This window comes from Copadichromis virginalis, linkage group LG19 (assembly GCF_057382275.1).
Source record: "Copadichromis virginalis isolate Kocher_CV1m ecotype Utaka linkage group LG19, C_Virginalis_male_GT1.1, whole genome shotgun sequence".
In the NCBI taxonomy this organism is placed as follows: domain Eukaryota; kingdom Metazoa; phylum Chordata; class Actinopteri; order Cichliformes; family Cichlidae; genus Copadichromis; species Copadichromis virginalis.
This window is the reverse complement of record NC_140636.1, coordinates 30,123,631-30,136,095: the sequence shown is the minus strand read 5'-3', so window position 1 is coordinate 30,136,095 and position 12,465 is coordinate 30,123,631. Positions and strand designations below refer to the sequence as shown.

General features: G+C 42.7%; 1 protein-coding gene across 1 annotated transcript; it reads left to right on the top strand.

Moving 5' to 3' along the window:
* Nucleotides 1-1,650: 1,650 nt before the first annotated feature.
* Nucleotides 1,651-11,102, top strand: grhl3 (grainyhead-like transcription factor 3). The gene is made up of 15 exons (XM_085441659.1): nt 1,651-1,785; nt 3,344-3,512; nt 3,632-3,690; nt 4,527-4,791; nt 4,906-5,145; nt 5,823-5,934; nt 6,048-6,142; nt 6,649-6,807; nt 6,903-6,972; nt 7,081-7,202; nt 8,069-8,094; nt 8,214-8,299; nt 8,405-8,490; nt 8,702-8,766; nt 10,086-11,102. The coding sequence occupies exons 1-15, from the start codon at nt 1,769-1,771 to the stop codon at nt 10,201-10,203; spliced, it is 1,689 nt and encodes a 562-aa protein (XP_085297785.1). The 5' UTR covers nt 1,651-1,768; the 3' UTR covers nt 10,204-11,102.
* The last annotated feature ends 1,363 nt before the right edge of the window (nt 11,103-12,465 follow it).

Below are 12,465 nucleotides of genomic sequence, written 5' to 3'. Positions count from 1 at the left end.
AAGGATTGATGTCAGGTAAACACATAAGATAAAAAGGCAGAAAGAAGAGGTGAGAGTGGCAGAGTGAGAGTAAGGCAAGGATAAAGGAGCCAAGCATTTTGATATGCTAATTTTGCAGCTCTAATGGAGGGTAAACAGAGAGAGCATAAGAAAGACTGGGTGAGAGAGAGAAACTTGGAGAAATAGTTCACACCTTCAACGAGAAGAGTTGATAATTGCTTTGTGAGAAAAGATCCACTTCCATGTTACCGTGGCGTGTCTGTAAACTTCTTATCCCCATGTTCATGCGTTATTATTACTTTATAACTGGCTTTCATTTAAATTACAGGGTTTTTTTGTATGCGGCTGACGTTTTAGGTCATATTTACTTTGGAGTAATAAAAGATGCGTCATACTCACAGACTTCTTTCTTTTTCTCTTTTGATTCAGAGCCAATTTGCCTCAGGGCTTTCTGCATGTATGCGTGTGTTTCTTATCCAGTGAGGGTGTGCATGAGTGTGTGGGCAGACTGCACAGCACGCACCCTTGTGTGTTACCACGCTAGATTCCCTCAGGTGTCCCACAAGAGGGGCTCACACGTGGATGAACAGATAAACAGGTACATATAATCATCCTTGCTTTTTCTAGCTTTCGCTCTGTGTGTTCGTGTAAAAGGCTCGGCAGATTCTGAGCTACAGATAAAATCCCTTAGCGACAAGCGCCTATATGACTCCTGGTAGCACGATGTGTGAGCTTTGGTTAGGGAGTTTGCATCTTACTCTTAAAAAACTCTTGCACAGGGTTATTGTGAAAGAGATTCTAACCAAAGTAGAAGCTCTTTCTCATCATTTCCATGTTTCTTTCTTCAGATGTAGATCCTCCCTCCAAATGCAAAGCATAAAAAGTTGCCCAGACAGTCCTGAGTCCAACAGATTCAGGTGATTGCATTTTTTTAATCCATCCATCCATCCATCCACTTTTCCTCTAGAGCCTATCTCAGGGCTCATTGTTGTTTATTTAAAGTTTTTTTCCTCTCCGTATGTGTCTTGGTCATCATTTGCTCATTTATTCTGTTATTCTCATTTTTTCATTATATTCTTGAAAGAAAAATCTATAGTTTGCTCTGAAAATTCAAAACACTTCAGATCATTATAAAAACAATGGAACAAATGAAAGATTTCTTTTGAAGTTTTAAATCTCAGGATTCTTCTGCTCTCTGCAATAACGCATTTATAAATCCAATGTAGCTTTTAAAAAGTAAAGAAACCAAAACCTTTCAGTGAAATAATAATGAAGGGGTGAGAGTGAGCAATGATACTGAAAAACTATTAACATCTTAAAGCTGAGTTCCTGACCTCTGCTGCCTTTCTCAGAGTCATTACCAAACATTTCACACCTCTGGGATCACCAGTCTCCCCTTTTCTTTTCTTTTTAATCCAAAATGTTAATGAGATTCAAAGCTCTCCTGCCATGGATTGTCATGCAAAGTGAACTCCGGGCTTACACATTCACAGTCATGGTTTCTTTCCAATTTGGGAAGAGATCTACACCTTCCCCTCTTCACCTGTCCTATCACACACCTGTTCCACACCTCTCAGCCAATCAGAGGGGAGAGGAAACTTTGTCCGGGCATGAAATAAATCTGGGTCCTCTTCAGAGAGAATCACAACACTTGACTCATCTGCGTTTCACAGCTCTTCCCTGTTAGACTGAAGAAGAAGAGAATCCCCTACGAAAACTGAAGAGTGGAGATTAAAGGAGCCTATTCAAGCTGACTTGGACTGAAGACATGACCAAAGAGACTGAGTAAGTTCTTCAAGGGTTTTGTTTTAGGTGTTTTTTAGCTATTGTAACTGCAAGTTTTTTTTCCCATTAGGTATTTTTTTGTCTTTCCACAAGACAAAAACATTTTTAGTTTGGACTTGGTATAACACAGTGAATGGGTTATTTAAGATTCCAGCCTGGAATCCCCCGTTCTTCTTTGTCAATGGTATCCCATGTGAAAGGGAGCGTTTTTCAGGAGAAAATGTGCCTATCACAGCTTGTGTGTGTGATAAATTTATCACACACACAAGCTGTGATAGGCACACACAAAGTTGGCGTTTTTTGCTGTAGTGGGTCTGCTTCTACTTGCGCTGTCACTAACCTAGGGGGCCACAGAGCACAAAAGGAGCGCAGAAAATAAGAACCTCTTCTTGAGGTGTTGGAGACAAGGGGTAATGACAGCATGCGCTGCATTGAATTACGTAATGGTGAAACCCAAGACACGAGACCCCCCCCCCCCCCCCCCCCCCCGCCCCCCTCCTATGGACCAAAGTTAAAACCAGCGCTGTCGGCTTGTTTTGGGGGAAATACGCAGAGAATAACTTGTGTTTGTTGTTTTGGGAGGCTGCTGCTGAGTGTGAGACAGGTGCACCTCTGAACAGGTGTACCGGCTTTGCTTAAGGATTTGTGGCATAGCTAAAATTTGAAAGGACACTAGTATAAACTGAGGCTCTAATCTGGCAACCAAAGATTTTGAGGTACGCAGTTTTCCATGCTCATATGTATGTAATGTAATTTTAGCTTTACAGATACTGGGCTGAATTGCATTAATCAGCAGTCATCCATTAATGCGTGTGAGAAGTCGTGGGATTTCTCCCTAAGCGTTAGTTCTGTTGCGGCTGTTCACACCTGTGGTCTTTGCCTCATGTCATCACATTTGATTAAATGTTTATCTAGGTTACACTGCAGCTATTTGTTCATTAGCCGTTTAAGACAAACTCCAAAGGGGGCTTATCCTAACAGTTCTGATGTTAACAATTCAGTGTCGATGTGAGTCTCTACAAACAAATACAATCCCCAGAACCCCAGGCTCTTTGTGTGTGTGTGTTTCCAAGTGAAATGAAAAACCAGAGCTCACCTCTGTGACAGCTGTGGGTTTCTGTTTACTGAGCAAGAAAATCTTGTCATCTCTTTTAAGATCTGAGCAAATATGAGAGTTTATATAGGACTCACAAATGTAGTTTCTCTTTCTTTCACAACACTGGAAACCAAAAAACTCTATGCGTGTGTGTGTGTGTGCATGTTTATGGGTGGCCCCTGGCTTTTTAAGCCTTTTTGACACCGCTACGTCTGAGAGATGTTACTCAGCACGGTGCTTTTGCAATCGAAACCCTACAGGCTACAGGACAAGTATGTGCAGTGCTCCAGGGCCATGGTAAATGTCAAATCCTGATGGCTAAGCGATCGGAAACATAGTGGGTCTGCTATTAATTAGGACTTTAAAACTAAATAGTTATAGTTTGATATTTAAAGTTGTTTCAGTGTATATTTTAATTTGAAAGTCACCCTGCTAATCTAAACCCTTTCTGGCCTGTTGTAGGACTCTGGGACTGGTCTTTCAGAGCGAGAACTTCAGCTATAACAATTACTCAAACTACGCCATGGACTCCTGGTCTTATCTGGATAACTCCATAACTGAGCCGAACCCCTCAAAATCCAGATTGCCCGAAGAGCTAACAGCCCTCTCGATGTTTTATGAACAGTGCAAGGTAAATAATGTATAAGCACTAGTTGTGTTAAACCAAAGTAGTTCGTCTTGAGTAAACCTAAAGATTCATTTTAATTTCCTGACACTTATCGCATTTCCCCCTTTTTCCTATTTTTCCAGACCCCAAAAGTGAACGCTGCCTGCAGCCGCACAGGCAACGTGTGCAAAGTACCAGAGAGGTAAGACAGAGTTTCTGCAGCTGCTCCCACACACACACTTTCACTCACGCTTCACAAACCAGTCATGCCTCTGACATTGTTTCCATGTATCTATAGTCATTCATAGTCATAGTCATGTCACTCTTCACCGCACAGCTTTAAATAGTTATTTCAGTCCATTTTTTTTTTGTCATTTCTGTGACAGGTAGCATGACTCAGATACTCAATCAGTTGTCACTGAACTGAAGTTATTCGAGTAATAATACAGAAAGAGAAAGGCAGGGCTTTAGGAGGCCGTAAACTGATGAGTGGGTAATCCTCTAGTCAAACACAGTCAGAGGGATTGTTGTCTTCCTCTCAAGCTCTTCCATTCATCTACCCTTCCTTGATCATCCTCTCTGCCTTTCTTAAAGAGTTTCACAACAGGAGGACAGGTAGCTGTTTTTTCTCATTTTGGTCTTTATATTCCTACTCCTTGTTAGGTATGTGAGAAAGGCCATTGTTGGGGCTCAGTGTTGTTCCCTCAAACATTTTTATCCGAGAAACTCAAACACAGAGAAGAGGGGGAAAAAACTGGATTAAGAGACAAACAGTTCCCGCCCAGAGTCAAACCGGGCCTTTCTACAAGTTTGCAGTAGCCGTGTGTGTGTTGAGACGCAAGAGGTGCTTTTACTGACCGTTGTACGTTTACTCTGGCAGCCTTTAAGCTTCTGTAACGGTTAAGGGCACACAATAGCCAGTCACTTCAACTATGTTTGTTTCCTTGATGTGTTGTTACCTGAGTCATGATGACATCAACAAGGTGGATTTTCTGTTATAGCTAATCTTCCCCCCCCCCAACTTCCCCATCCTGCCAGGAATCTGCACCAGACCAATGAGATTTCTCCACTGGACACGTCCGCTATCGCCATGAAGATTCTCTCTGAGAACCTTCCCATCCAGCCCAGCAATGTTTTGGGATCTAAGCAGATCCCGCAGATTTCCGTTCCCGCCACCTCAGAAACATACACCTCGCTGACCAGTGTTGTGGAAAATACTTATGACAAACAGGAGCTCAGCAACTTTTTTGAATTGCTGCAAAAGTGGCCAGAGAACACTGCTTTCCCTGACCCCAGCACTGAGGTAAACTTAGTACCATAATTTAAAGTTAAAGCCCTGTCTCCCATATAGTTTTAAAAGCTCTGTGCTGTTTCTTTTTTTCCTTCACTAATCCATATATCTCTGTGTGGCTATCAGAATCTTCCCTACAGCAACCCCTTCCCTGAAAACCATTCCAGCCCAGTCTACTCCCGCTCCTACACCAGTTCCCCATCTGAGAGATCCAGGAGTGAGTTCCAGTTTTCTCTTGGGGCTCCTGCAGCTTCTTCTCACAAGCCCAGCGAGCTCCCCATGGTGTATCTGAACAAGGGACAATTCTACCCCATCACTCTCCATGGGGTGGAAAGCAGCACCTGCATTACTGCCACCAAAGTCAAGGTGAGCCATCGTGACACATCATCAGGAAAGCAAGGACTGCTTTTGTTCTAAGTTATTCTCCAAGATTTGTTTTGTTTTCTGTGTGTGTCTTATGTAAAAAAAAAGATGACTATTGTTACATCCTTCCCTTCGGGCATTTTGTTTTTTCCATCAAGCCAAATAACACCTGAATTCTTTGCGTGCCAACAAGGCAACCCTTCCCAAATATCTGTCCCTCCCTTGGAGACAGTTCCTTTAATGACTAATACCCTGCTGACACCCTGCACACCAGGTTGGTGCATTTAAAATGACAGCATCCTACCCTTTATAATTTATTCCTACCTCAGGGCAATGAGGCCAGAGCGCAGTACAGCTCACCTCAGCTACATTTGTCTGATGTGACACAAGCAGAACAGAAAGCAAAAAAGGAGTGGACAAGGAGAGAGGAAGGTGTGGTGCGGTTTACAGCCGTTTTCTTTGTCAAACGAATCGGAGGATAAGAATACACAAAAAACACATGCTAGCTCAACACAAATAACTGGTGACAATTTGGGAGAAAGGAAGGATTTGGAGTGATGGATGACGTGCGATGAAGGAGAATTCTTAGATATGCGTGCAGGTGTAAAGAAATACGTACCAGCTAGACAAATGAATCTAATTTTCCTGCTCTTTTTGTCACCTTCCTTTCTCCACTTCAGACAGTGGTGATGGCCGTGTTTGAGAATGACAAGAGCCCAGAAATGCAGCTGCGCTTCTGGAATCACTGGCACGGACGCCAGCCAACTGTCAAGCAGAGGGTCATTGACATCGGTATGTTCTTTGCACATGGAAAGTTACCAAAAAAGTTACAAAAAAAATACTCCACTTTCTGTTGTGCCTTTCATACCGCTGTTAAAAAAACGTTTCTCTTTGTTTTTTAACAGCGGACTACAAGGAAGTGTTCAGCAATGTTAGCAATGTTGAAGAAGTGGCCTTCAATGCTCTCTCTTTTGTGTGGAACCCCAGCGAGGAGGCCAAGGTAAACAGACCGGCACAAAGATGCACCCACATCACTATCACACAAGAATGCACAGACACCTCTGACTGTAAGGCCAGTTCTATGAAAATAAAAGAACAGGTGGAAATTTTAGAGGAAAATAGTGGAAAGGTAGAACAGGTAGGTGAAGGAGAAAAGGAGTGGCTGTGGTGGGAGTGGAGGAATCCCAGAAATGTGTTTGGCCCTAAGGCTCTTGTCACAACAACCGGCTAAAGACACGACAGCTTATGCGAGCTTCTCTGTGGCCCAAAGGCGCTGGGGTGGGGCGAACCTACTGCAAACGGCACGGAGCAGGAAGGCAGGGAACTGTCTCTAGTATATATGATCACAGGGAGAATGTGTAAAGGCCAGAAAAAAAGAAATCTGTCTACGAAACATGTCATTATGATCCTACTGGGACACATGAGCAACAAATGAAAAACATCAGTAAAAGCTGCCCGACACCATAGTGATGTATACATATAATAATCATTTCTCTTTTCCTCCAGGTGTACATTGGGATCAATTCCCTGAGCACAGATTTCTCCTCTCAGAAAGGAGTGAAAGGCCTGCCCCTGAACCTTCAGATCGACACTTACGACTTAAGCTCAGGAAACGGCCAAATGATACAGAGAGCTGCTCTCCAGGTCAAGATTTTCTGTGATAAGGTAACTCGCTTTATTCCATTCATCTTCTTATACGAGCAAACATGCGTTAATTGAGTCAGAATGACTTATCTAATGGTGTAACTGTGTGTCGTCAGGGTGCAGAGAGGAAGATGAGAGACGAGGAGAGGAAGAGATCCAAGAGGCGAGGAAAGAACACTAATGATGGTAACAGTTAGCACTGGAAATGGCAGCACAACCTTTATAGGACCTTTTTTAATATGCTATCTGTGAAAGTCCAATCTAACATCCCTCATTGTCCTCCTTTGTTTGCAGCTAAATCTTTAGTAAGTAGCTCCATAGGCAACGAGTGCACCTTCTTCCAGACCCTGGATGACCACACCACCCAGCCAGTTCTCTTTATTCCAGAGACACACCTGTCCAGCTTACAGCGCATGGTAGGTCCTCATTTAACAACAGTGCTACCCCCACCCATCCATATCCTTGCAGGCAATAGGGCAGGCACGAGCAAGGCAGGGGAGAAAAAAAAAACTGTGGGAAAGTATGCGGTGGGAAAAGTGGGAGGGTGGGGGGATAGTGGTGCCAGAGAAAGTGAGGTGAAACACAGGCCTGAGATCCGATGAGCTAATTGGAGTCGAAACCAGACACAAGTACAAGCAGCTACAGCTGCTGACACCGAGATTAAGCTATGAGCGCTTTCACAGAAACACATGCACGCACGCACCTGGTGAGACAGCACTCACACCTTTTATGCGGCAAGACACCCTCATATCCTCTGTTTCTTCTACTCAGATACACTTGCATTAGTAGTGTGGTGAGAGTGCTGTTCAGACAGGACATTTTTCCCACGCCAGGAAGCCTAGAGGAGCATGCAATATGTTCGGATCAATAATAAGAGGGTTCATGGGTTAGATGTCATTGCTGTTAGGTCCATTATACAGCTAGTCCTGATTTTCAGTGGCTAACACAAAAGAAAAATAAAGAACAGGAAGTTGCAAAATTGCTTAACAATGTGACGCATCACAGTTTTGTATTGCATAGCTAAAGCAGAAAATATCTTTGATTTAACAGTATGATTAAGCGTAGGATGGTGCTATCAGTGTCTCTCCATCAGTGTCCACACTTCCGCTGCTCCGTTAGAGGTTATGGGAAATGCAGCACTAAAATGATGATAACATTCCTTTTCTTTTAAAGTGTTAAGCATAGACAGCTCTGGGAAGGTGGGACATTAGGCAATGCCTTTATCAGTAGAGAAGCGTCTAATCAGATCTCTGGTCTCCTCTCGGTTTCCCTGTCTCTATAGGCCACTCCCATGGACGAAGCGGAAAGGTAAGCATAGTTACGCACACACACGCACAAAAAAACATAACATTTAGCCATCACAGTCAGCATTTTCAAACAGAAGCTAAGTGGCCGCTTTTGTCTAATGCAAATGTTTGCGCTTCCAGGAGTTCTCTGAAGAGGCTGTATCCAGACAGAGAGCAGACGAGCTCCCCAACCAACAAACAAGCTCGCAAAGAAGATGCACAGAGAGGTAGATAGAAACATGCAAGTCTCATAAAAAAATCTAAGTTAAATCAAAATTGAAAAAAAGTGTCCTCTTTGGTGTTAAAAAATGTTTTTTCTTGGTTTATATTAGTTCTTCTGTACGTGAGGACAAACTCTGAAGAGGTGTTTGATGCCCTCATGCTCAACTCGCCAACGCTGTCGGGCTTGCGAGAAGCTGTAAGTATCACATGATTGCTTTAAAGACACACAAAAACACATTCCAGAGTCCTCTGACTTGAGTTTCCTGAGGTGGGGATCAAAAGCACCTTCACCTGTTTACTTCTGTATTCACTGGAACATTTGTACCATACCTTTTTGCCAAAAGTGAATATCATATTTCTTTCATCAGATCATGCTAACAGTCTTCTCGTTCCTTTACTTTCCTCAGATTTCAGAAAAGTACGGCCTGCAAAAAGAAACCATCGGGAAAATCTACAAAAAATGCAGGAGAGGGTGAGCGTCCTGTTCTTTTGTTATGACTATTGCACTGTGATTTTACAAATTACCAAAAACAACAGAGATCATTGGTGGCACTAAGAAGCTTTCTTTTCCAATCCAAACATTTTTTGAGGAATTAACCATAGTGAAAGTGAATGGTTGTCTTGGCCCTCCAACCTTTCCGAGGTTGCTGATACCCTACCTCTCACCCTGTGATATCTCAGACAGGCTCCTGTGTTGCAGACAGATGGATAGACTAGTTAGTCTCACCAAGTGCACCTGTCGCCATGATTTGCATTGATTTTGGGCTTATTTTGTTGTTTTAATCTTATCTTCCCTTAAGGAAGCGCTTGTTGACAAACCGGGCGGGTAGGTTAGTTGGCTCGGCCCTGGAATGTTTTAATTGCAGCTCTTCTAAAGGAAAACTATATGACTGAAAGAAGATGAAAAGATTTTTTTAAGTCCTGCTGTTGAGTCACTGGCAATGGCTGTACTTATTTATGTTTTCATAACATTATCTCTTTGGAACATCAGAAAGCGGCATTGAAAGACGAAATTCCTGATATGATAAAGGCTTTGGATGTTTCCACTCGCTAGCTGAAGGCTGTCTGTCAGGTTTACAATTGTCACGTGTCTTTCAGCTCAATGGCGAAAGGTCATACAGGTAGCTGCGCTTTTTCCACGATGAATACGGATGCTTGTTATTTTAGATAGGAAGGGTTTACAACTAGCCGCGAAAGAATAATTAGCAGAATTTCTATGTGGCTGACAAACTGTTGATAGTCTGTGCTTTTTCTTTTTGAGACTTACTGTCAGTAGCTGAAACACCTTTGGGTAATTTTCCTGCTGCTTGCTGGAAGCAATCACTGCAGGGGGAGCAGCTAAACTAACAGGTTGGGTTACATTCTCCCTGCAGTTCCCTCCCTGTCTATTGCTCTTGTCTTCAATCAATCCTGTCCCTGCAGGCAGAATGCACGGGCCAGTGGTTAGTTCAGTCATTACAGCCTTAAAGGCTAGTGTTAGTGCTGCAGAGGAGGAGGAGGCGGAAGAACAGGGTGACCTGATTTTTAACTCCTACTGATGCAGGAGATATACCGCCTCTGTCTTTCACTTGAGATCTTCTTCCAAACAAAAGACATGTTGTCTTTAACCCTGGCAACCTGTTTGTGTCACACCAGGGTGAAAGGTTGAGTACACTGAACACATTATTAGGCTGTTTGAACACCGCAGTTTTAGAGACGAATATGATTTTCTCTAAATAGGTTAATGGTTTTGCACCTTGTTTCTCCACAGTCCCCGGAGTAACCCTGTCTTTTTGTTTGTCTCCCCAACAGGATCTTTGTCAACATGGATGACAACATCATCCAACACTACACCAACCAGTCAGCATTCCTCATCGAGGTTTCCGAGTTGGGCAACGGTCAGTTCCAGGTTACCCTTGTTGAAGTATGAGAAGAATCAGCCACCCACTCTGCTGAAGGATGAAGAAATAAAGATGCCAGTTTGATCAATTTCTTGAAGCACTGCCTGAGCAGACAGAATGTAGGATGTGGACTTCCAAAAAGCGAGAAGAAAACTGAAGTGAAAGCAGCACCCCAGTTTTTTACTTCTGCCTAAAATGTTGTACATATCATTCTTCTTCCCCGTTCTTGTGATTGTGTTAACGTCAGAGCAATAATGCTCAGCGGCCCTTTATGTATTTAATGTAAATAGGTTTTAAGAAGACAGTGTTGTATGAGCTATCTGTGTACATATAGAATACCAGTTTCCATAAACTGCTATGTATTTCATTTTTATTGAAAGAGCTCCGTGCATGATTTGTGCACAGCATTTTTTAAGCATTTTTATAGGTTACTATTCTAGCTGCTTGCGATGTACTCATCATTTCTTCTATAAAAACACAATGGTGCATTTTTTTCTTACTCTCAGTCTGCTGTCACTATTTTTTTTTACTGCCAAAAGTATCCTCCTCTAGGTTCCTGTTAGTTTCACAACCGAGATCACCCAACACTGGGTTGCATTCAGAACCTAAAGTCAGACATTTCCACCCTTAAAACCACACATGAGTTAGTATTGGTCATCATTTAGCCCCTAAATTGTGGACATTTCCTGACTGTATGGTGATATCACAAATTTTTTTTTCTGGAAACACTTCAAAAACACCCTCAACCCAGCCAGAGGACTTTCACTGTGTGCATGTATATGCATGTGTAAAAACTTGTTTGTTTCTTTATACATTATGCATCATTTCAAAGCGTGCATGTATCCCTGCGTTATTTCATAATTTTACAATCAGGTTATATTGGTCAAGCATTGGCCCTTTTGTATGAAAATAAAGAAAATGCATAAGAGATTTGGGGTCTGTTTCTGTTTTTACAGCTCTAACTGAAATAAAAAAGAGATAAATTAGCAGTGGGAAAAACAAAAGATACCACTTGTGTAGAGGAGGTGTGAATAATTACAATTAGCCTAGGAGATTAAGTGCATATTGGAAAATTCAGAAAGAGCTGATTGCTCTCTCTACACATCAAACAAAAGCATGAAACTGATTGGTCCTCTCATATTCTGAAAGCATAAATGTTAAATAGGTGTGTGTGTGTGTGTGTGTGTGTGTGTGTGTGTGTGTGTGTGTGTGTGTGTGTGTGTGTGTGTGTGTGTGTTATTCAGACTCCAACAGACAAAATGTGCAGAAAATAGTATATTTGCATGAGACATTGTGAGAGGTGTCAATAAAAGTGAAAAGCATTGAAAAACAAAGTTTTCACAAGACTTTGCAGTCCTGTAAAAAAATGAAGTACTGTCTAATTGCCTCCATAGGAATTAAGGGGTTAAGTAGCAGCTAGGTGCTGCTTTGTTTTAATTGATCATCAGGAAGTGTGAGAACCTTTGTAAAAGCAGATGTTTTGGTGGTTTGCTGGTCCAGAAGATTCAGGTGTGTGTTAACACATTGCCACAATGTGTCTGTGAAGGTTCTCAGTCATCCAGGTCATCGTAGTCAAAGGAGCTTGCAAAGAAAAGCGTCTGGACTTCTTTAAGTTGCTTGAAGATGTTTCACCTCTCATCCGAGAAGCTTCTTCAGTTCTAAGGTCAAATGGTGGAGAGTCCCAGATATAAACCTAGTGGGAGTTTCCCCCCACAGAGGGACAAAAGGACCCCCTGATGATCCTCTAATTGCCTGAGCCAAGGTGTGAAACTGGGTGTGGGTCCCAGTCCGCCAGAGTTTCGGGTGTGTTCATTGTGAAACCTGGCCCCACCTTATCATGCGAATTCCTGAGGTCAGATGGCCCAGGATGTGAGTGGGCGTTAAGGCGTCTGGGAAGGGATCTCAAAACTGGATTATAGATGGCAAAGAGTTGGTGTCGTAAACCCCCGCCTCTGTTCAAAGATGGTCGCTCACAGTGGACATAGATGGCTTCTTTCACTCCTCTTTCAAACCATCTGTCCTCTCTGTCCAAAATGTGAACATTGGCATCCTCAAAAGAGTGTCCTTTATCCTTAAGATGCAGATGGACTGCTGAGTCTTGTCCTGTGGAGGTGGCTCTTCTGTGTTGTGCCATGCGCTTGTGAAGTGGCTGTTTGGTCTCTCCAATGTAGAGGTCTGAGCATTCCTCGCTGCACTGTACAGCATACACCACATTGTTAAGTTTGTGTTTAGGAGTTTTGTCTTTCGGGTGAATTGCCACAATGTTCTCAGGGATGGATGTCCTTGCAAAT